Source organism: Schistocerca cancellata, chromosome 9 (genome assembly GCF_023864275.1).
Source record: "Schistocerca cancellata isolate TAMUIC-IGC-003103 chromosome 9, iqSchCanc2.1, whole genome shotgun sequence".
Lineage (NCBI taxonomy): Eukaryota > Metazoa > Arthropoda > Insecta > Orthoptera > Acrididae > Schistocerca > Schistocerca cancellata.
In genome coordinates, this window is record NC_064634.1 from 135750416 (window position 1) to 135775909 (window position 25494).

Genomic DNA, 25494 nt, shown 5'->3' on the forward strand with positions numbered 1-25494 from the left:
TTATAAAACAGATATGCCTCTTCATATTTAAAGCACACAAATGCACATGTATGTCATAATGTTTTTCATCATTGTCTATTTTATTGTTTTAAGCTGTAGACAGTCTGCTAGTGTATTTGTGTTTTTCCCATATTTTTCTGCAGATCTGAAGATGGTCATTGTAGACCGAAACTGGTTCTCTGATGACAAAAAATTTGTGACTATAGATGTGTAGTGAAGGAAATTTACTCTGCATAATAGCCAGACACGTTGACCACTGAGCTACAAGAATGTACACTTCTGTGACACATAAGACATAATTACAGGGTGTATACACCCTGGAACAACCGAGATATCTGGGAAAAACCTGGCATTCTTTTCATCCAGGAAAAATCGGGGAAAAACCTGGGAATTTTTTGGACTTCCAGAAATTTGTCATTGTTTTAGTTTTCAGTTAATTTTTTGCAATTTTGACTGGTAAGAACTGATACTCAAACAAAGAATTTTACATTAGTCCACTACTGGAGCAAGAAAACAAACTAGAGGATAAAACTTTACGTGGAAGGGGGGGGGGGGGGGGGGGGGGGAGAGAGCGCCATTTATACCAACAAAACATAGTGCACCACAAATGTCTGCTGACAGCAAAATGTGTCCAACATTCTAGGACAAAGACCACGCAAAACTTTGTAACATTACACTGCTTTCAATGAGTGTGATGCCACAACTGTTTACACCTCTAAAGGACTCCATCAGTGTGGATTTACCCTTGGACGTTCATTCACCGACCACATCTTCACATTGAGACAAATGATGGAGAAATTTTATGAATTCAATAAAGACTCACACCTTATATTCATTGACTTCCATCAGGCATCTACCAGCATTAATTGGACTGCCCCGTGGAACGTAATGTGGGTGTTAAGCATACCAGTGAAGTACATTAGGCTGATTGCAGCTTGTTACAATGGATCAGGTTGCGAAGTACGCTTTACAGATCAATTGTTGACACCATTCACAGTTATGAATGGGTTGACACAGAGTGATCTCCTCTCACCAGTTCTATTCAACATAGTGCTGGAAAAGGTGAGATGTGCAGTTGGCCTTAATAGGGTGAGACAAATGGTTGAAAGTTATACGTCCTTGCATTTGCTGATGATGTGGCGATTGTGGGTGAAACTCTGAATGAGGTGATTTATGCTAGAAGTGAGCAAACTAGTGTTACTGGTCAACGATGAGAAAACAAAGTATAGGAAGTCTCTTGTCGAGAAAATGATATTGACATCATCAGTATAGACAACCACAATTTTGAAAGAGTTGAAAAATTCAAGTATCTGTGGTCAGTATTGTCGAATAAAAGTGAGACAGAGAAGGAAATTGGACAAAGACTAATAAGTGTGAACTGGGTGTACTATGGTTTACACACTGTATCCCAGGGAAGCAAAATACAACTATACATGTCACCAGAGCAACCAGTTGTATTGTATGGTTGTGAGACATGAGCAAATACACAGAAAATGGAAGAGTGCATTTGTACATTTGAGAAAAACATTTTAAGGAAAATTTATGGCCAGGTATACAATGCAGAAACTGCAACATGGGAAAGAGACAAAGCAGACCTGTATCAGCTGTTTTAGAAAGCTGATATTGGGAGAGTGATTGAAAGAAGACTATGGGCAGGACATGTTCTACGAGCAGAGGGCACTCTTCCTAACAGCCAACTGGTAGACTTCTAAGAGGTTGTCCATGAATGAGGTTGAGAGACAGGACCTTAGTGGCCCTGGAAGAAGCAGATCCAACAGCGAGCAATGAAGATACCCAAGACAGAAATAAATGGGCAAACATGATTCGTGGATTTGACATGTTAATCATTTCATTATGTTCTGTGCATGTCTTGTATTTGTATATTTTTGTCTTCTGCCATAGGTCTTATGGCCTGTGTATATGCAATAAATGATGATGATAATAATATATGAAAGGACTCCACACGCGAGTGATGGATTGCAGTGATCTGTCACATAGGCGACCAATCAATTCATAGATCGCACATGTGTAGGCAAATCACAGTAACTGGTCACTGATCACTGGTCACATGGAAATCCCAGGCAATTTGAAGCACCGCATGGGATTGGTGCATGCAGTATGGCTGCCTGGCTAGTTAGCAGCGGTATGCAGCAATATGGCTGAGACTTGTTTATCTATTTATCAAACATGGTTGTGCAGTTTTGTTTTGTTTTGCTTCGCACATGCTGAGTAAAAAATTTACATTAAAATTTAAAGTTATTCAGTGACCACAAACTACTCTCTGTGGAAACTGGAGTTGCTATTTATATTAAGAAGTAATACAAAGTACACCCTCTGATTTTGCAGTGATTAGCACTTTGAAGCATGCGCTGTGGAAGTAGAATTGATGGGAAATTCATAGTAATAGTTGTGATACAATGGGCTCCCTCTTATGATTCTGAGTTATTTATGAAATAATTATAGACATCATCAAAGTTGTAAACTTCTAAACAAAATGACATACATAACTACTGTAATTTTAAGAGGACATTTTAACGTTAGTTTCCAGCGAAATCTATTCTACAGTTATACTCAAATTGCTTATCATTTTATATAACCTAACTCTCCATTGTACAATTTATAACAAGGGAATCAGTAGTGCTGCTATTAACACACATTGGATAAATTGTGTAAATATTTGCATTTAAATTATAAGTCTAACAAATTAAAATGAACTGAATACTAATAAATGTAAAACAAATTTTGTTGGCATACTGCAAAGATGTATACAACCAATTTGGTGCCATGGAAAATGTAATATATTCTGTAAATTAAGCTAGAGTTCTCACAAAAAAGCATTTCAACACAAATTTAATAAATTATAATTCTCCTTTATTTTAAATTTATGTTTTGCAAGTGTTCCCAGAGATACGGAAATCAGCTGCAATTGTTGCTGGATGCAACAATTCATTTCTAGTAGCAGCACTCCTCAACACAATTATGTTCATAATACTGATTGAAATTGCTCGACAAATTGCCCGTATGTGGTGCATCAAGGCAAGTGACCGGTTACAGGCAATATCACATTTGACAGACTGCTGTGATCCGTCACTCATGTGTGGGGCACTTAACACATCATGGGAAAATATTATGAATAGTGGTATGAGAAGTGTTACTTTCAAAGTAAATTTCCTTTTAAGCAAGATGAATTATGTTACATGTGAGAATGTGTGATGAAATGATCTGTGATTTGTCACAGATCATTTGACTCTCATTCAGAACTTAACACTTTGAGAACCAGCCACACAAAAAAGTTGCAGACCTAAAGCCCAGCCATTTATGCCATTATTTAAAATCTTACTGGCACATTTGCATTTGATATATTGTAAAGGGATACACATGCTAAAAAAGATCAACATTATGTGTGAAATGTTAGTTTTTGCTGTATATATATACTGAATGTATATTTCTTTAAATCATTAAATTTTCCTATTTGCATCTTCATGCTACTTAAAAATGATGTTGCTGATGGGTGACTGGATATCTGCTGTCATTGGCTGGCTAGATCACATGCCATGGGGTAGGACTGGCTGGCAGAAGCACATAGCAATCTTCATTTTAGTGCTTTGGAAGCTCCCATGCTGTTTTGATGGAATTTGTATTTATACTTTCATAATACAAAAACATGCAGTGTACATATTGAAGCATGGCAAAGAACTTTCCAAAATGTGTTGTTTCTTTGCTGGGTTTCTTTTCCTAAAGAGCTGGGAAATTCTATGTCTGTGTATAAAACCCTTACCATTCAAAGTATTGGTAAGTTTTATAGCTCTGAGGGAAAGTATATTGTGATTCAACATGGAACTAATAAATGAATAAATAAATTTCACCTGGGAAAAAGTGTATCTTCATTTCGAAGAAAGTGTGTTTTTAACTGGCAAATCCAAGAAAAACCCGGGATTTTTTTTTTTCCTTGTCCGCATATGCACTCTGAATTAATCACATATCATTTGTGACAACTTGAAACTATGCACCAGACTAGAATCAAACACAGATACCTGTCTTTTATGGGCAGTTTGCTACCAGTTGCACTCTCATCGACCAGGTCACAACTTCAGGTTGTCACAAGGGACTCCACTGCAACACAGTTATAACAAGTGAAGATTGCAATGTATACTCTGTCCGAAGAATCTTCCATCCATTCTTGGTAGAACAGCAATATAATAAATGAAAAGCACCAGTTTGCTTTTGTTCTACAGTATTACTTTTATTGTGTTAACTGGTTTTTGGCTTACAAGGCCATCTTCAGACATTGACTGAGTATTGTCACCAAAGAAGCTACAATGTTTGCAAATGACACTGGAAGAGAAGTAACAAGTCTAGAAACATAGAGTAAGTAACATCTTTGACAGTGTGGTGATAAATGCAATGAAAAAGTAAAAAAAAATTAACATTAAATAAATAAAAATGGAGTAGACAGGAAAAACTTTAACATAAAATAGGAACAGCATGCCTACATGACAGTTTCTATTAATAAACAAAACTAATAAAATAAAATTAATTCTTGACAAGGCTACATCTGGAAGTGTAAAACATGGACAGTGGTACACAAACCAAGTAAAAGAAGAAGAAACAATTACATTGATAAATGCTTCTTATTTTAATTGTGTGCCAGAGGGATAAAAAACCCAGGACTTTACCTTTTGTAAACTAAGCTTTTATCTGCTGGACCATCAGACCATGTTTTATGCACTGATTCAAAGCTTTAAAACTCAACAGAATATCTTCTGCATATGTTACTGGACTAGAAAACTTTAAGGAAATGTTATGTCAGAAGCTTTGTTTGATACGTTGCTCATCACATTGTGTTCTCAATGTTCTTAGTCCAGAAAGTACACAATACGTGCAGTTTGAAAGAGAGGTATTGTTAGACTGAAGTTTTAATTTGGATAAGCACAATATACTCTGAAGGCTCTTGATCTTGCCAGAAACTCAAGTAGCCTTTCTGTAACATTATAGTCTAATTTAATTAGCACTGAAATTGACATGCTATTTTCGTTTTTAAAATCTCCTTCCCTAAAATATTGATGGCTCCACAGTCACATTTATTTTGATGTTCCTTGGGCATAACCCCTTTTTTGTTTATTAGTTGTGTGTCTGTCATTCTGTGTACTTTCTTTGTATTAAAATGTAATAAAAGTTGCTTCTTTGCATTGATGTGTCTCAACTGGAATTACTGTAAACCTTAATAGGTTGTAGTTGTGTGCAATTTGTGTCTCATGTCAGCACCAACGATGCCTGTCGCGTGTGTTCTGAAAGCCATCCTCAGTTCATACAGGCAGCTGGCGGAAGTGGTAAAGGTTGGCCTCATGTATGGGGTGCAAGCAGAGCTTGCAATTTGCAGCATTATTCCCAGTGTTGATTGGAGACCTTTGGTTTGGAGCCGAGTGGAGGCTCTCAACCAAATAATTCACCGAGTCTGTGACGGTCTTGGCTGCAGATTTCTAGACCTTGGTTATTGTGTGGGGATTTGTAGGACTGCCCTTAATAGGTCAGGGATGCACCACACAAAGGAAGCAGCTGTTCGGATAGCAGAGTACTTGTGAAGTGCACATAAGGACTTTTTACGCTAGGTAGTTTGAGATACTCTGACTCACCAATCAATATGCAGCAAGGGAAGTCAGACCATATTCAGAATAAAAATACTTCAACTGTCAAAAGTTTTATCACTAAATTGCCACACTATTCAAACAAAGTTCCTGAATTTAATGCCCTCCATGAAAGTTCTCGCACTCAAATTATTCTCAGGACCGAAAGCTGAAACCTGAAGTCAAAAGCTCTGAGATATTTAGCGAATCATAGTTTCATAAAACTATCTTGAGCAGCTAGTTCACAGCCCACATGCAATGGAAATATCTTAGACTTTGTAGTTACAAGTAGGCTGTACCTTATTGACAACATCAGTACAAAAACAGGGATTAGCGATCATGATGTCATTATTGAAACTATGGTAACAAAAGTTATCAGATAAGAAGGCTAGGAGAATGTTTCTGCTGGAAAGAGTAGATAAGCAGTTATTAGTATCTCACTTATACAGTGAAATAACATCACTTAGGGCCAGTGAGATTAAAGTACAGGATTTATGGACAAAGTTTACGCAGATTACAAATCATGGTCTGAAGAATTATGTGCCTAGTAAGTGAATTAAGGAGAGACTAATCATGGTTTAATAATGAGATTCAGAAAATTCTGAGGAAGTAGATGCTGTTGCACTCTTGGTTCAAGAAAGAATGTGCAAGTGACAACAAGCAAATGTTAGTAGAGATTCGTGCGTCTGCGAGAAAGATCTGTGGACAAAGCAAACAGCTACTACCACCATCATACCTTAGCAAAAGATGTGGCAGAGAACCTGAGAACATTCTGGTCCTAAGTTAAGTTGCCAAAAGCATCTAAGGCTTCCGTCTTCTCATTTGCTGATCATTCTGGTGTGGTATCTGAAGATAGCAAAACGAAAGCCTGAGTTTTAAATTTCACATGCAAGAAATCATTCACACAGAAGAATCATACAAACATACTGTCACTTCACCATTGAACAGATTATAGCATTGGCCCCTTACTTATGTCAAATCTCTGACACATTGCAATATCCCAAGCAACTGGAAAGAATCACAGGTGACTCTTGTGTATAAGAAGGGCACAAGAATGGACCCACAAAATTACAGACCAATATCCCTAACATCAGTGTGCTGCAGAATCCTTGAACATATTATCAGTTTGAATATAATAAAATTTCTTGAGACTGAGAAGCTTATGTCCACAAAGTAGCATGGTTTTAGAAAGCATCATTTGTGTGAAACTCACCTTGCCCTTTTGTCACATGATATACTGCAAACTGTGGATGAAGGGCAACCGGCAGATTCCATATTTCTAGATTTCCAGGAAGGGTTTGACGCAGTGCACCTTTGCAGGCTGTTACAGAAGTTAGGTTCACAGATATGTGAATGGCTTGAAGATTTCTGAAGTAACAGAACCTACTATATTCACAAGCTGTGACATTGTCGTGAATAAAACAATGATCTGTATATTTGACGATGCTACTATGGCTGCAGTACATTAGGACTTTGTTTTTATAAAACAGGTATGCCTCTTCATACTTAAAACGCACAAATGCATATATTTGTCAGTAGTACCTGTGAGTGTATTTATGTTTGTCCCATTTTTTGCTGCAGATCTGATGATGGTCATTATAGACCGAACCGGTAATCTGTTAACAAAAAGTTTGTGACCATAGACGTAAATTAAAGGAAACGTACCTACTACTTTGGCCTAGATGGTGAGTGTTCATCAGAGACCAGGGAAGTGTGAGAGGACTGCTGTTATTCTCTATATACATAATTGATTTGGCAGACGGGATAGGCAGAAATCTGTGGTTGTTTTCTGATGATGCTGGGTGTACGGTAAGGTGTTGAAATTGAGTGACTATAGAAGGACACGAGATGACTTAGACAAAATTTCTACTTCAGCATGTGAGGATTATGGTAGGAAAGGCAAATAGTTGACTTTGGTTTATTGGAAAAATTATAGGAAAGTGAGATTCATCTGTAAATGGAACTGCATATAGCATGCTAGTGCGACATATTCATGAATACTGCTCAAGTGTTTGGGATCCATACCAGGTTGAATTAAAGGAAGACATCATAGCAATTCAGCGGTGGGCTACTAGATTTGTTACTGGTAGATTTAAACAACATGCAAGTGTTATAGTGATGCTAACTGCAGAATGATTCTGTTGCCTGCACCATGCATTGTGAGTAAGAATCACAAAGATAATGATATCAGAAATTAGGGGTCATATTGAGGCATATAGACAGTCTTTTTTCCCTCGTTCTATTTGAGAGTGGACTAGGAAAGAAAATGACTGTTGGTAGTATGGGGTATCCTCTGCCATGTGCTGTAAGATGGATTGTAGAGTATCGGTGTAAATGTAGATGTTATAGGCCCATATTAATCACACAATTTCAGCTAAGAAGTTGATTACAACTTTTGTTTGTTATGCAGTTTGAGTAATCTCGTTTTTATGTCATGTCAGGCGAAGGAACCACAAGAAGAATGGTGAAAATCAACGGATCAAATTTCCAGCTTTGGAAATTTCAAATTCAGATTTTGTTTGACACCTGCATTTGAGATGTGGTGGACACTGAGAGACCAAAACCCACGGATTTGATGATGTCTGCTTGAAAACTGCGGGTAAAAGACAATGATCACAGCAAGTGTTGCATTTCGACCACAGTTGAGTAGTCACAACTAGCATTTTTGATAACAGGCACAACTGCTTATGAAATGTGGAAGAAATTGTGCATGATTCATGGACAACCATCTGAAGCAAACAAATTTTCTTTCATGAAAAACTCCCATGAATACCGAATGAATGTGAGTGATTTGGTGTTGCGGCATATCACAAAAATCATGAACATTGCAAGTTAAAACTCGTGCTGGATATAACGGTCATGGTCCAGATCTTCAGAAGCCTTTTAACGATGTTCATTGCCCTTGTCACAGCCTGGGATGGTAAGCCTGGAATCAGCAAACGATTCTGAAATGTTAAGGCTGACTCATCTCCGAAGAAAAGTGATTGAACAACATGGAGAAGGTCGCCAGTGTCCTGGTGGCGACTTCATCTCAAGACTGGAAGAAGGAGCATAAAGGCACAAAGAAAAAGAACCTGAAACAGGTGAATTTAAGAAGAAAATTTACTCACTGAACCTGTGGCAAGGAAGGCCATCTGTTGAGAAATTGCCATTCTATGAAGAAAACTAGTGTGCAAAATAAAGGCAATGTAAATGTGTTCATTACTACCGATGGTGGGTCACACAAAAGAGTTCTGCATAATAAAGGGACTTCCGAGAGTGTGCTGAATGCTGATGTAAGTAATGTCTGTATTATTGAGATTGGAGCATTGTGTCACATCACTTTTCAGTGGGACTCGTTCAATGAAATTCGCTAACAACAAAACATTGAAACTTCACTTGGAGAAAATGCTAAATGTGAAGTGAAGGGAATCAGATCAATTAAAATATAGAAATTTGTAAATATGTGTTGGGAAGATGAGTGAATTGATGAAGTGCTGCACATCCCAAAAATAAGGAAGAATTTGTTTTCTGTTGGTATTCGTATGACAAATGTTTTGAGATGAGCTTTGTAGACAAGTTCGTAAACATTTCTCATGATGGATGTGTTTCTGCCCAAGAAATAAGAATATACAAGAAGACTTGCTGAATATATATATATATATTTAATATCAAACACCCAATGTGATGTGAATTTTTCATCCACAAATAACCTCAAAATCTGACATGACAGAATGTGTCATATAAATATAAAATTGGGGTGATTGTGAATTAGATCAAAACTGGTCCTATCAAGGCAATAAGCGTAACAGTTGTGGCATCATTCTTCCGCAAGGTGTGTCAGTATGGAAAGTCTGCCCATTAACCTTTTAACAAGAAAATCAAAGCAAGAAATGTGGAAATCAGTGACTTTATACACAGTGAAGTATGGGAATAATGGAGATTGAATTACTCTGTGGTGTGAAGTATTTTGTTACACTCATGAACAATGCAGTGTGTCTTCATCATATCTATTTTTTGAGAAATAAATCTGACGTTTTTGATTGTTTTAAAGAATTTGTGACAGTAATGTCTGATGGGCAGTCTAAAATCCTAAGCAATGATTGAGGGACAGAATACTTGACAAGAACATGAAGAGCTACCTCATCTACATCTACATCTACATCTATACTCCGCGAGCCACCTTACGGTGTGTGGCGGAGGGTACTTATTGTACCACTATCTGATCCCCCCTTCCCTGTTCCATTCACGAATTGTGCGTGGGAAGAACGACTGCTTGTAAGTCTCCGTATTTGCTCTAATTTCTCGGATCTTTTCGTTGTGATCATTACGCGAGATATATGTGGGCGGTAGTAATATGTTGCCCATCTCTTCCCGGAATGTGCTCTCTCGTAATTTCGATAATAAACCTCTCCGTATTGCGTAACGCCTTTCTTGAAGTGTCCGCCACTGGAGCTTGTTCAGCATCTCCGTAACGCTCTCGCGCTGACTAAATGTCCCCATGACGAATCGCGCTGCTTTTCGCTGGATCATGTCTATCTCTTCTATTAATCCAACCTGGTAAGGGTCCCATACTGATGAGCAATACTCAAGAATCGGACGAACAAGCGTTTTGTAAGCTACTTCTTTCGTCGATGAGTCACATTTTCTTAGAATTCTTCCTATGAATCTCAACCTGGCGCCTGCTTTTCCCACTATTTGTTTTATGTGATCATTCCACTTCAGATCGCTCCGGATAGTAACTCCTAAGTATTTTACGGTCGTTACCGCTTCCAATGATTTACCACCTATGGCATAATCGTACTGGAATGGATTTCTGCCCCTATGTATGCGCATTATATTACATTTATCTACGTTTAGGGAAAGCTGCCAGCTGTCGCACCATGCATTAATCCTCTGCAGGTCTTCCTGGAGTACGTACGAGTCTTCTGATGTTGCTACTTTCTTGTAGACAACCGTGTCATCTGCAAATAGCCTCACGGAGCTACCGATGTTGTCAACTAAGTCATTTATGTATATTGTAAACAATAAAGGTCCTATCACGCTTCCTTGCGGTACTCATCAAATGTGGAATAGCACTTGAGACAATGGCACCATAAAAAAAAAAAAAAAAAAAAGGGGGAATGCAGAACATGAAAACAAGGCTACCATCGAATTCATGAGGTCCATGCTCATTGTGGTGAATGTTCAAAAAATTCTGTTGGTGGAGGCAGTTAACACTGCTGTTTATACATTGAATTGATCTTCAATCAAAAAGAGAACAAATGCAACAACATCCAAATTATGGTCAGGCATAAAACACCAAATCTCTCAAATGAGGACTTTTGGGGTAGAAGCATTCATCTGTGTTCCTGAATTGTTCCACAAGAAGTTGGAACCAAAGACCAAGGACATGGAAATGGAAATGAGCATATTGCGTCATAGGCCGGGAGTTCCCAGACGGGAAGTTCAGCCGCAAAGTGCAGGTCTTATTGAGTGTGATGCCACATTGGGGGATCTGTGCGTCAACAATGGGGATTAAATGATGATGAGGACAGCACAACACCCAGTCCCTGATGGGAGAAAATCTCCCACCTCAGCCAGGAAACGAACCCAGGCCCCCGTGCGTTGCAATCCAACAAAATGATCTTAGTTGGATATCAGGGAAAATCTCGCAATTACAGACATTTTGATTCAGAAATAAAAAATATATAAAAAAATAAAACACTGAATCCCATTACGTGAATTCCAATGAGGGAATCCTGACCAACGATAAACTTGTTTTGAAGTGTGACTGTGTTGGTTTACGCCATTTATTCCCTATTTTGGACCCCAACATCAAAGAATCTGATGGGAAAGGTGGAGAATAGTATGTTGAGCCACCAGCTGAAGATGAGAGAAAAGTACAAGCAGAGGGTGACTGAGATCCTGAACAATCACTCAAAGATTGGCAGCAATCTTATGGATTACATGCCAGGCACATGAGTCTACCTCAGCCAGATGTAACATAAAAGTTGACTGTCTTGAACTGAACAGTTGAAGATGCAATCTAGGATCCAGACAAAAAATGCAAATGAGCAATTGAAAAGGAACTAGAAGCGCACCAAATAAGTGAAACTTGGGTTATTGTGTCAAAATACATCCAAAGGATGATAGATTCAAAGTGTGTCTCCAAAGCACAAGCATCAAAAACTGCAAATGACCTCCATATTAAGCTCGACTTGTTGCTTGAGGCTTTACTCAATGTTCTGGTCTGGACTAAAATGAAACTTCCTCCCCAGTAGTGAGATATGATTCATAGTGCACTTTGCTTAAGATTCCTGCCGAAGAAGATTTTGAACTGTTGTAATCTGATGTAAAAACTGCATTTCAATAAGGAAAACAAAACAAAGAAATTTATAATTTGGTGCCACAAGGTGTGATGCTGGTTGAGAATGAATATATATGCAAGCTTAAAAAGTCAATATAAAGTTTAAAGCAAACTGCCATATCTACATCTATATTCTGCAAATGACTGTGAGGTGTATCGCATAGGGTACATGCCACTGTACCAGTTTCTTCCTGTTCCATTCACATATGGAGTGTGGGAAGAATGATTATATGAATGCCTCTATGGATGTAGTAATTATTCTGATCTTATCCTCACAATCCCTATGTGAGCGATATGTAGGGGATTTTAGTATATTCCTAGAATCATTATTCAAAGCTGGTTCTTGAAACTTTGTTAACAGACTTCCTCAGGATAGTTTACACCTGTCTTCAAGAGTCTGCCATTTAAATTCCTTCAGTATCTCTGTGACACTCTTCCATGGATTAAACAAACCTGTCACCATTTGCGCTCCCCTTCTCTGTATACGTTTCAATATTCTGTTAGTCCCATTTGATATAGGTCCCACACACTCGAGCAACATTCTAGAACCAGTCGCACAAGTGATTTGTAAGCAATCTCCTTTGTAGATTGATTGCTCTTCCCCAGTATCCTACCAATAAACTGAATGTCTGCCACCTGCTTTACCCATGACTGAACCTATGTGATCATTCCATTTCATATCGCTACAGAGTGTTACACCCATGTATTTGTATGAGTTGGCCGATTACAACAATGACTCATTGGTTAAAATGGCTCTGAGCACTATGGGACTAAACATCTGTGATCATCAGCTCCCCAGAACTCAGAACTACTTAAACCTAACTAACCTAAGGACATCACACACATCCATGCCCGAGGCAGGATTCGAACCTGCAACCGTAGCAGACGTGCGGTTCCGGACTGAGCACCTAGAACCGCTAGAACACCGTGGCCGGCTGACTCAATGGTATTATGGTCATAGGATACTATGTTTTTTTTCATTTTTTAAAGTGCAAAATTTTACATTTCTGAACATTTAGAGCAAGTTGCCAATCTACGCACCACTTTGAAATCTTATCAAGATCTTACTGAATATTTATGTAGCTTCTTTCAGAAAGTACTTCATTAAATACAATTGCATAATATGCAAAAAGCCAGATTTTACTATTAATATTGTCTGCAAGGTCATTAATGTACAACATGAACAGCAGGGGTCTTAACACATTTCTCTGGGGACACCTGAAGCTACTTCTACATCTGACACTGACTCTCCATCCAAGATAACATGCTGCATCCTCCCTACTAAAACGTCCTCAATCCAATCACAAATTTCTCTTGATACCCCATATGATTGTGCTTTTGACAGTAAGCGTAGGTGTGTTACTGAGTCAAATGCTTTTTGAAAATCGAGAAATACTGCATCTACCTAATTGCCTTGATCCAAAGCTTTCAGTATGTCATGCGAGAACAATGCAAGCTGGGTTTCATGTGATTGTTGCTTTTGAAATCCATGCTGATTAGCACTGAAGCTCATTATGTTTGAGCTCAGAATATGTTCTAAGATTCTACAACAAATCAAGATCAAGGATATTGGGTGGTAGTTTTGTGGATTAGTTCTACTATTCTTCTTGTAGATGAGTGTGACCTGCGCCTTTTTCCAAGAACTGGGCATGGCCTTTTGTTTGAGGGAGCTACGATAGATTATAGGTGGGGCAATTCTCCTGAGTTTTCTTTTCTAAAGGAACATTTGAAAACTGAGTTAACATTTCAGCTTTTGCTTTGCCTGTCTCATTTGCTATGGTCTGGACACTAACTCTGGTGCCACTAACAGCCTTTACATATGACCAACATTTCTTTGGCCTCCGTGAAAGATCACTTGACAATATTATGCTACAGTAGTCACTAAAGGGATCATGCATTGCTCTCTTGATAGCCAAATGCATTTCATGCAGCATCTCTCTAGATATAGCCCTATGCTTTGTTTTATACCTATTATGCAGTAATCTCTGTTCCTTAGGAAGTTTCTTTACAGTGACTGTATACCATGGAGGTTCTGTCTCATAATTAACTGTTCTATTGAGTATATATCGATCCAGAGCATGGTCAACTATCAACTATCCTTTTAAACTTGAGCCAGAGTCCCTCTACATGTTCCTGCCCTGTGCTGAAGGTTTCAAGTCCAACACTTAGATATGACACTACAGATTTTTTTATCTAGTTTACTGAAAATATATATCTTCCTTTTTGTTTTAGTTGTCCTTTGTACTTTGATAATCACTGCTGCCACAACTGCATTGTGGTCACTGATACCAGTTTTGACATGGACATCCGCAAGGAGATCAGATTTAGTTGTTGCTATTAGATCCAATATATTTCCATCATGAGTGGTGGGGTTTCTAACTATCTGTTCTGGGCAGTTTTCAGAGAATGCATTTAGTAAAGCTTCAAAGGATGTCTCATCACGTCCACCCCTAACAAAAGTGTAGTTTTCCTAATTAATTGATGGATGATTAAAGGCTCCAGTGATAATTGCAGTATGATGGGGGAACTTACATACAAGTGAACCGAGAATTTCTCTAAAGTTTTTGGTTACGTCAGGAGGTGAGTCTGGTAAGTGATAGAAAGATCCAGTTATTTTATACCCACCCCTGAACCCCTGATACTGGGTCTTACCTAAACAGTTTCACATGCGGCTTCAACTTTATCTCAGTGGATTTGAGTTCCTTGTCTACTGCGACAAATACACCATATACACAATATAAATACACAATATACACTTAAATTTTTCCCAAAAATCTCACTGCTTTCAATTTCAGGTTTCAATCAGCTTTCCGTACCTAGTATCATGTGAGCTTGGCTGTTTTACATGAGCACTTCAAACTCTGGCAGTTTTTTTGGAAATGCTTTGGCAGTTTACCATTAGCATTTTAATACTCATACCTGTTGGAGGCACTTATTTTGACCTTACACTGATATTTCTGTGTTTTCTACACCTATCATTATGTGGATTGGATGGAGAGTCACCTAATCTAAAAAACCCTTGTGTGCTAACTGAGTTGCAGCCTCTGATGTCTGATGTGTAGTGCACACCTGACCTATTTAGGGAGATCCTACAGTCCTCAACCCATGGTGCAAGTCCAGGAAGTTGCAGCTTAGCTTGTCACAGGACCTTTGAAGTCTTTGGTTCAGTCCTTCCACTCAACTCAGAATGAAAGGGTCATGATCAGTGCTGGGCATATTGCTGCAAATTGTGAGCTTCGGTGAAACTCCATGCACAAGGCTGGTCTTCTCAACTTTCTCTACCAGTCGCTGGAACGACCCAGATGGCAGGAATCACTTGTTCCAATGCATTCCACAATCTGCAGTTGGCTGCACCCTGTTACCTCAGTGGCTGCTGGAATAGCCTCATCATCATGTCAAATGAGCCCTGAGACATACACAATGAGTTGTTGGAACCAAATGTTTTGAAAGTTCTTGAAGAAATTCGATTTCAAAGAAGTGGTGCAGATAAATGTATTTTCAGTGGAAAAGTTGGAAATGATATGGTCTTTATGACTTTATATGTAGATGATTGGAAACAGCAAAGAAACTGGTATCGTAGAAGAAGTAGTGAAAACTTTTGGAATAACTGTTTCTGAGTGAAAATCTTTTGCAGAATGGAAACTGAGTAAAATAGAGAAGAAAATATGTTGTTTGTTAACCAAACAGCATATGCAACATGAATCATGAAACGTTTTGACTTGAAAAATTCGAATTCTGTATATCTGTTATGGTGGATTCAAATGTGAAATTAACTTGGATAATGAAAATCTGTCAGTTATGAAGATATCTCTTGTCTGGGAAGCAGCTGGTTTACTTTTATTTCTAATGATGGTTATTAGTCAAACAGATCTGGCTTTTGCAGTGAATGCAGCAAGCAAATACTCAAACAACTATGATGAGAGTCATTGTGAAGCAGTTGTACACATTTTCAAGTAATGTACATGTGAGGCATGAATGACTTTGGAATACTGTAGACAAAGAGCAAAGAAAAGTTGATTCTTGTTGGGTATAGCACCTCAGATTATGTGGGGGGACATGGAAATAAGCTGGCTGACTTCTGGTTTTGCTTTTCTTTTATCAAATGGACCGATAACATGGTTCTCTCTGCATCAAAAAATGGTGACCTTGAGCACCATGGCAGCAGAACATGTGGCAGCTAGAATGGCTGTAAAAGACATGATATCGCTGTGAAATCTGTTATGTGATTTCTGAAATCAATTAGATCAAGCAACAAAACTCTATATGGAGAATCAGAGCGTGATAAGATTCATAAAAAACCCCAAATTTCATAAAAGATTGAAAAACATTGATATCTGATACCATTCATAAGAGAAAGGTATTAAGAAGGAGCAATCATTATCAAGTATTTTCTAAGTGAAAAGACTACGCAGACATTTTCACAAAACCATCAAGCAAAGATAGGATTGTGACCTTGTGCACAAGCTTGAACATCGTCAGAGACAGATGTTAAGATGCTCAAACAGTGGGAGTGTTGAAACTGAAATATTGTTCTCATTTTCAAAATATCCCTGCATGAGATACTGATGGGACCACAATCGCATTTCTTCTGATGTTACTTGAATGTGACCCTTTTTTTGTTGTGTGTCCATTATTACATGTACTTTGCTTTGTATTAAAACATAATAAAAGATGTCCCTTTGCATACTGTATTTACTCGAATCTAAGCCGCACTTTTTTTCCGGTTTTTGTAATCCAAAAAACCACCTGCGGCTTAGAATCGAGTGCAAAGCAAGCGGAAGTTCTGAAAAATGTTGGTAGGTGCCGCCACAACTAACTTCTGCCATCGAATACATGTAGCGCTACACAGGCATGCTTTGTAGGCACAAAGATAAATACTGGAGCCAAAACCTCTGCGTCAGTAAATAAATTTAAAAAAAAGGTGGAAGACGAGCTTTTTTTTTCTCCGCCCCGAGTTTCGACCACTGCATTTTCATACATTATCCAACGAAGTAAATACAAATTCCGTATTGTTCATCTTCGAATGTATTAGAATTTCAATGTACTGTGAAAATCCGACTGGCAAGACTGTTTGGGATATTTTTCAATATGGCCAACTCCATGTTCTGAATTTTTTCCTACCTGTGAGAAGAGATGGTTGCTAATAGTAACCTGATGAAATGTGAATCACATGCAGTATTCTCTTCACCATTCACCATAAGAATAATACGAATATAAACATTTTGCCATGTGTTCTTCCGTGTTTGTTGCTTATCTCATTTAAATCCTGTCAGCCTAATAAACTACGAAACTAGAGTGAGACAACAGCAAACGCGGAAGAATACACTTATCGTGTCATGTTTATATTCGTATTATTCTTAGCCTAATAGTGATACAGTCAGAAATGAACCACGGCAACTGACTAGATTTTTAAATCTAAGATGACTCTAATTTCTGTGCAGAATTTGATATACTAAAGAAGCGGCTGCAAAGATTTTCAAACGGAGAAAAATTTTCGCCTAACTCTCGTTCAGAACATGTTCTATCATACGCAGCCTATTATTTGTTTCTTGTTGATCATTCTCAAAGAAAGCAGCAGTGTAAGTAACAACAAATAGCAGTCTCTTGACATTGCTTCGCTAATGAGACGATTCGCCTCTTTTTAGTTGTAAGCGGCGGTAGTGCGCACAAAAGCAAGCCATGCCGCGAACGGCGACAGGCCGTAAACACGCACTATCAGAATGCGACAAACAATGCATGACACAGTACAGTGATGCATTTTCAGCTTAGAGTGACGTAAACACCTATAACAGAGAAAACGGTATTTATCAGATCAAACAAAATAAGCAATCGATTCAAACCAGACGAAGCACGTGAAAAAGGAAGGGTACCCGTATAAATACGGACGGAGCGCCTGACGCATAGCAATGGCTACCTGGTAAAGCTTACGACTCGAACCAAACTACTGTAGCTGTATCGTCATTCATTCGACCTAAATTGTGTCTCATATTACAATGGACCAACTTTGTTTCGATTGGAGGTGTGGCCTAAAACTTTTCTCTCCCCTTGAATTTCGAGTCTCAAATTTCAAGTGCGGCTTAGATTCAGGAAATCTTTTTTTCCTTTGTTTCGAGTCTCATTTTTCAGGTGCGGCTTAGATTCGAGTGCGGCTTAGATTCGGGTAAATACGGTACTTATATCTGAATCTGAATTCCCATAAACCTTAATAATTAGTGACTTATGTCTACCTATCACTTTCACATATTACCAGTAATATATGCCAGTGATTGTTACATATTCCTTTGTAAACTGTGTTGCAGAGCTTCAATGCATTTAAAGAATAGCTTTGTGGAGCCACCAAAAGCTGCTTGGATGTTTACTTATTCACAGACAACCAGTTTCGAACAAGCAACCATCTTCAAGTCATGAATGAACATTAAGTCAATTTAAAATGAGGTTGTATATCTACATCTACATCTGTACTCTGCAAACCTCTGTGAAGAGTGAGGCAGAGGGTGCATCCCATTGCACCAGTTATTAGCGTTTCTTCCTGTCCATTCACGCCTACAGCACAGGAAGAATGATTGTTTGGATGTCTCTGTATGTGCTGCAGTTATTCTAATATTATCATTCCAATCCCTATGTGAGCAATACATAGGGGCTTGTAGTATATTCCTGGAGTCATCACTTAAATCCGGTTATGGAAACTTTATTAACAGACTTTCAAGAGTCTGCCAATTTAGTTCCTTCAGTGTGTCTGTGATAGCCTCCCAGAGAGCAAACAAATCTGTGGCCACTCATGCTGCCCTTCTCTGTATACATTCAATATCCCCTGTTAGTTCTATTTGGTACAGGTCCAACATACTCGAACAAATTCTAGAAGTGCTCTTACAAGTGATTTGTAAGCAATCTCCTTTGTAGACTGGTTGCACTTCCCCAGTATTCTACCAATAAACGAAAGTCTGCCACCTGCTTCACCCATGACTCAGTGACTGAAGTTACATGATCATTCCATTTCATGTCCCTATAAAGTGTTACATCTAGGTATTTATACAAGTTGGCTGATTCCAACAGTGACTCATTGATATTACAGTCATAGGATACTATGTTTTTTTTTTCATTTTGTGAAGTGCACAGTTTTACATTTTTTAACATGTTGAGCGAGTTAACAATCTTTGAACCACTTTCAAATCTTATCAAGATCTTACTGAATATTTATGTAGCTTATTTCAGAAAGTGTTCCATTAAAGATAACTGCATCATCTGCAAAAAGCCTGAGGACACTATTAATATTGTCTGTAAGGTCATTAATATAAACATTAACAGCAAGGATCCCAACATCGTTCCCTGGGGCACACTTGAAGTTACTTCTACATCTGGTGATGACTCTCCATCCATGATAATGTGCTGTGTCCTCCCTACCAAAAAGTCCTCAATGCAGTCACAATTTCACTTAATACCCCATATGATCATAATTTTAACAAGAAGTATAAGTGTGTTGCTGAGTCAAATGCTTTTGGGAAATCAAGAAATACTGCATCTACCTGTCTGCCTTGATCCTTGGTATCAAGTACATAATTGTATTCAGTTACAGAATCTGTCACATATAAATGCATCTTTTATCTGTACATTTTTCTTCGTCAGCAGTAGTAAAAATCAACAGCCTACTGCAGTGTTTAGCATACACCTGGCCAAAGTTGTATCGTGTCAACTTGATCAATAGGCTGCACCAGTTTGCTGTAGTTTTATTACTACTATTATTATTTTTTAGGTGACAGTAAAAAATTTATGATTACCCTGATATGTGAGTATAGTTTTCCTTTCTCTATTCTTTCAGATTAGATTAGATTCTGTTTTCGTTCCACAGACCCAAGAAATGAGATGATTCTCGTGGGTGTGGAACGTGTCAGAAAGTATAACATAAAACATTTGAATATAATGCTCACTACCCTGATCATTTGTCAGGAGATAGTTGAAATAGGTTAATATGATGCAGTAAACTGAAACACCTAATATTTACAGAATTATCATGCTGTCAGAATGAAACACTGTTATGCACTATTAATAAATTTATCATACACAAGGCAGATTTATCATACACAAGGCATCAGGCAGATACTTTTTTGTAGAGTCATATCAGTGGAGGAAACCAGGTAAAGTGAATTTCAGTGAAGCTCCATCAAAGTTCACCTCACATGACACATTACTTACAGGAGTAACAACTTTCTTGAACACACAATTACAGGGGATGGACGAACCTATGGAAACACAAAACACACCACACATTAGCATGCCTATTATTATATAGGGAAAATGTTGGCATTCAGAACAGTTTCCAGTCACCTCAGAATAGATAAATACAGGTACTGTATGCTTTTAAGAGGTACCTTATATCATTTCTCCTGTGAAATGGTAGCAAGTTCAGACGATGATGATGGAGGTGGATAATCATCATGCATCTTATTTCTCCAAAGTAGACCACTTATCCTCATGCTCACAAGACCAGTCCTGGTTGATGCAAGATGTGTGAACAGGGGCCCTGTTGTTTTGGAACATGGCTTCACCCTTGGGGAACAAACATTGTACCAAGGAGGAGACTGATCAGCAGAATAGTCACACAGTCCTTGGCAGTAATCGTACTGGCGCGATTATGTCTCAGCAATTGCACCTGAAGATGGCACCCAGATGGTTCGCGTAAATATTGTGTGTTGAAGATGATCATATCCGGCAGCATATAAGACACTAGGAAAATCTACGGGATCACATCACTGAACCCTACTATATGAGGGTGGACCCAAAAGTAACCGGAATCGTAATGCTGCACATTGTGCACTTGTAGTAGCAGGTTGTGCTGCCAGAAGGTTGTACTAGGAGCTCTGCTGAGTCATTCTGCCACGTGGCCTCACCCAACAGTGTGTAGTATGGTTTCTTTGGCAGTTCTTTGAGTGTGTGTACAGTGCAGACATGACACGATGAAACGGCTAGTTCTTACGAGCAATGTGCAGCAGTGAAGTTTTGTTTCTTGCTCAGCAAGAATGCAGCAGAAACTGTTGCAATGATTCAGACAGCCTACGAATAACATGCTCTTAGTAAAACACAAGTGTAGGAATGGTTTTCTCAGTTTAAAAACGGAGAAATGGTGGTTGAAGATCAGCCCCGTTCTGGTCGACCTGCAACTGCTCGAAGCAAAGACACCATCAACAAAATCTGTGATCTCATCAGTGCAGATCGACGCAGGACAGTCGACCAGCTCGAGAACTTGTCTGGGTTGTCCTGGAGCTCAATTCAGTGCATCTTGACCATCAATTTGGGGATGCGAAGAGTGGCAGCAAAATTCATGCTGAAGCTTATTAACGGAAATCAAAGTGATCGTTGCTTTCAAGCCTGTCTCGAAATGAAGGATGTGTTCAAAGATGATCCAAATTTTTTCAACAAAATCATTACAGGTGATGAGTCATGATACTATGGCTACTATCCAGAAAGCAAACAACAGTCATCAAGATGAAAGTCACCTGGCTCACCTCGACCAAAAAAAGCTCGACAAGTGAAATCGAATGTGAAAACTATGTTGATCTGTTTTTTTGACATCAAAGGGATTGTACACTCTGAATTTGTCCCTGAAAACCAGACAGTAAACCAACAATTCTATTTGGAGGTTATGAAATGGCTTCGCAGAAGTTTGTTGCGAAAACGTCCGGCTTTGTGGGATTCTGGCGTGTGGTTCCTGCATCACAACAATGGTCCCGCGCACATGGCTCTCAGTGTTTGCCAGTTTTTGGCCTCAACGAAGACAACTACCTTGGCCCACGTGCCCTATTCACCAGATTTAGCACCCTCGGACTTCTTCCTATTCCCGAGGATGAAAAGCGACTTGAGAGGGAAGCGTTTTGCGGATGTGGAAGACATGAAACGCAATGTCATGAAAGGGTTAGCAGGTATCAAAGAGAACGAATTTAAAAGGTGCTTTGAACACTGGAATGAACATTTGGACAAGTGTATTAATGCTAATGGAGAGTACTTCGAAGGAGATTAAGGTTGTATTTGAAAACAATAAAGTATATGCTTTCTAGAAAGAAATTCCGATTATTTTTGGTTCCCCCCTCATATTTCACTCTTGGGACATAAACTGAGCCAGAAACTGGAAATAGTGTGCAACAGGGCTCATCTGACCAAATTACTTTCTTCTGCTTCTTCATAATCTGGGTTTTATGGCTTCGGCACCAAGTTTTCCTGTTGTCCTTTGCATCACTTTGTAATTCCAGCTGACCTTATAATTTCCAGCTTATGGACCTCCTTTCATGTTGTTTTGCTGCTGATGGTATTCAAAAGTGCTACATTCAGTTCTGCAGTGACTTTTTCAGCTCTCGTCCCCTTGTTTTTCATGATAATCCTCTTCATTGACTATCTGTTATGATCCCTCAACAAACACTTTTGTCTGTATTGTGACTTAGTGTATGATGTTTTTCAGTTTTCCCTATATGTGGTATAAATGTTTGATGGGGTGCCTCTTGAAACATCAAACACTTCAGCTCCTTTGGTTACAGAAACACCCACACACGAGCACCAATAATTTGCCCTTCTTCGAAGTCACTTAACTCTGACATAATGCACTCCCAGCTACACAGAACACTGTTCTAACCATGACTGACACTTGCAATGTGTTGAGGACGTTGCTCAGATGCCTTTTGTGGTGAAATACAAGAGCCCAACCTACAGGCTTGTGTAGCATACGCATATATGATCAAGCATCCATTTCTCAAAATTGTTTCCATATTTTTGCCTGTCTCCTACATGTGTCACATGCTCAAGAATAAATGTGTAAATTTTTTGTGCAATTTTATCTTCTTCGGGTACTTTGTGTCCTATAATTTAGTGAAATAAGCAGTTCCCATGTTTATTTTATACGTAGGCTTCTAAGCAGTTCAACTGTATTTGCTTATACCAATGCAAAATTATAGTCTTTGATATTTGTAAATTATATTCTTTTCATATTTGTTTCTTGGTATTTCAGATGACTTTGGTGTAGCTCAAAAATAAAATTCTGATTATTATTTTCTAACTGAGTGTAAACCACAAGGTGATCCATTTGAGATGTCAGAAAAGCAAAACACTCTTTGCAAGAAACTATGCAAATTTATTGCTTGTTATTGGTGCAGGAGAGTTTGGAGGTTGTGCCTGAGGTTTATGTCACAGCATATTAACACTCAACATGTCCACCATTGTGAATGTGGCACATATATCATACATTGGGTCCATGTTGCACCACTTGGTGCACAGCATTTCTGGAGTGATTTCTGGAAGGCCACTATAGTCTGCATTCATAGGTCGACCAGATTTTGTGGTCTTTGTGCGAACACTGTTGACTTGATGTAGCCTGACACAAAGAACTCTGGGCATTACATCAGGGCTATTAGGAGGTCATGGAGCAGGTCCACCACAACTGCACCAGAGACCATTGAATTTCTGGTGTAATTGTTCCCACACTGTGAGAGCCCAGTGTGGTGGAGTGCCATCCTTTTGATAGATAATGGCGTCCAGTATCCCATTTTGCTGTAATTGAGGGAATATGTATAACTTGACCATTTCTGTGTGTACAATGTGTTTCTGACATCTGGCACTTACGCTGCAAAATACACACTTTTGGCTTGCCCCCTGGGGCAATTGTTAACTCCCATACATACATTACTGTAAGTTGAACAGATATAGATACATCAACTTAACAAATATAATGTTATACTTTTCTGAAATCTCAAACAGATCACATTATGTGTTGAATAAACAGAGCAAATTTGATGTTTAACCAAGGAATATTTATTTTTAGAAACACAGGATCCTGTTTGTCCTCCAGCCTGCAATGTGAGGCCAGTGCTGAATATAACAGGAGCAGCAAGCAGTAAAGTACAGTAGTTGCAACCAGAGATTAACAGCTGTACGAGAACTCAGTTAACAGCTTTACAAACACCCATCTGAAGCATTCAGTGCACAGTGTCATCTTTTGTATTGCTGTTATTATATCTAACATTATAAATCTGCAAATAAAAATCAATAAAAATAGAAGATGAGTGGTGTCAGTATTAATATAGCAAAGAAAATTTCATAAAATTTCTACTTAGTAAGTGACAGCAGACACATATATATACATTTATGTTTACTTGAATAATTTAGGAAAAATTTGTACTGCAAACATTAAAGTGAATGGAAACACTCACAGATTCATTACAAGTGGACATAAACATGAGGAATCTTAGCACAATTTCCATATATGATCACTACAGAGTCATAGAAAATGAGCATGTAATGTGAAACTTCATGCTGAATTTACAATTACCTAAGAAGAATTAAATCCATAGTGCATTACAGTTTCTGGCAATAATGTTAGATCAGATCAGATATTTGGGTTAAAGTCAAAGTTCCCAATTCAGTGACTCAGAGACATTTAAAATGTAGTAGCTTCTTTATTGGCACTTGTAGATGCTTGTGACTGTGGACAAAAGCGTGCAGTCAACCCACCAAAATGCAAAGTATAAGTATTACAGAAAGAAATAAAGTTGCAATCCTGGTTGATAGTCAGAGAAGGCAATGTCAGAACTGAACCAAGTGCTTGTCTCAGCAATTTTAGTTATGCTTTAGGCTCTCTGAAGACGAGCTTGGTAAAGATAATTTTGTATTTGTCATTAAGAATGTAGGAAACAGTTTGGCAGCAACCTCAGCTATGCAGTTCAGAGTGATTTCAATAAAATACATAGAATTCTCGTCACATCAGTGCAAAGATCATACCATTCTGAGGGTGAGACAGCAATCCCTGAATGATACGTTCTGTGAAATGTGCTGTGAAGAGCTTAAGGAATAATTGAGGACAGATCAACATTCACACTTGGGTGTGACTAGCCCATTTCCTCTCACCTTCTTGCATTAAAAGTGACACAGTCGGCATCTGAATGCTTATCTTAAGACAACTGACACATCTAGTTGCCAATGTCTAGTCTGATTAAAGCAGTATTGAATCTACTTCTTGATTTCCAGTAATCTATGTAGATCTTTTTCGAAGACAAATTCATTCCAGTGTCAGAAATGAGAGTAGTGATAGGTATAGATGATGCAGCTACTAGCAAAATAAGATAAAGCAGCATGAAATCACTCCATAGCTCTGAAAGAAGACTCATTTAGCACATTCCATCAACACAACATAAGAAGCCTTATAAATAAAAAGGATGAATGTCTAATACCAAGGGTCAGTCAGTAGATATGACCTGCTTATCAGAACAGTCTGAGTAATAATCATCTATTTCCTGACAACCTAATTAAATCTTCCATTTCACATCCTCTCAAATGTTTTTACAGCCTCCTCTAGTAATAACGCTCAGTTTTATTACTTTATATCCATAAGTGAGGTGACACCTCTGCCTGAACATGGGGATTGCATCCTCCCAACACACTCTGTGTCTATAAAGCCTTAATCTGACCAATCTTCTTATCACATGAATTTCTGCTGTACCAGAATTTTTTCCTTCCCTCCAAATTATTGAATTCCATGTAATCTGTCTTGCCTTCCAAATCTGTCAC

At 38.4% G+C, this 25494-nt stretch overlaps 1 protein-coding gene across 1 annotated transcript in view; it reads left to right on the forward strand.

Annotated features, from left to right (window-relative positions):
- The window catches only part of LOC126100354 (lachesin-like), a 133320-nt gene extending 109332 nt beyond the window's left edge, over positions 1–23988 (forward strand). The window contains exon 6 of the mRNA XM_049910965.1: positions 23753–23988. Coding sequence (XP_049766922.1) covers positions 23753–23838 — 86 coding nt within the window. The 3' untranslated portion in view covers positions 23839–23988. The remainder of the gene's footprint in view (positions 1–23752) is intronic.
- The last annotated feature ends 1506 nt before the right edge of the window (positions 23989–25494 follow it).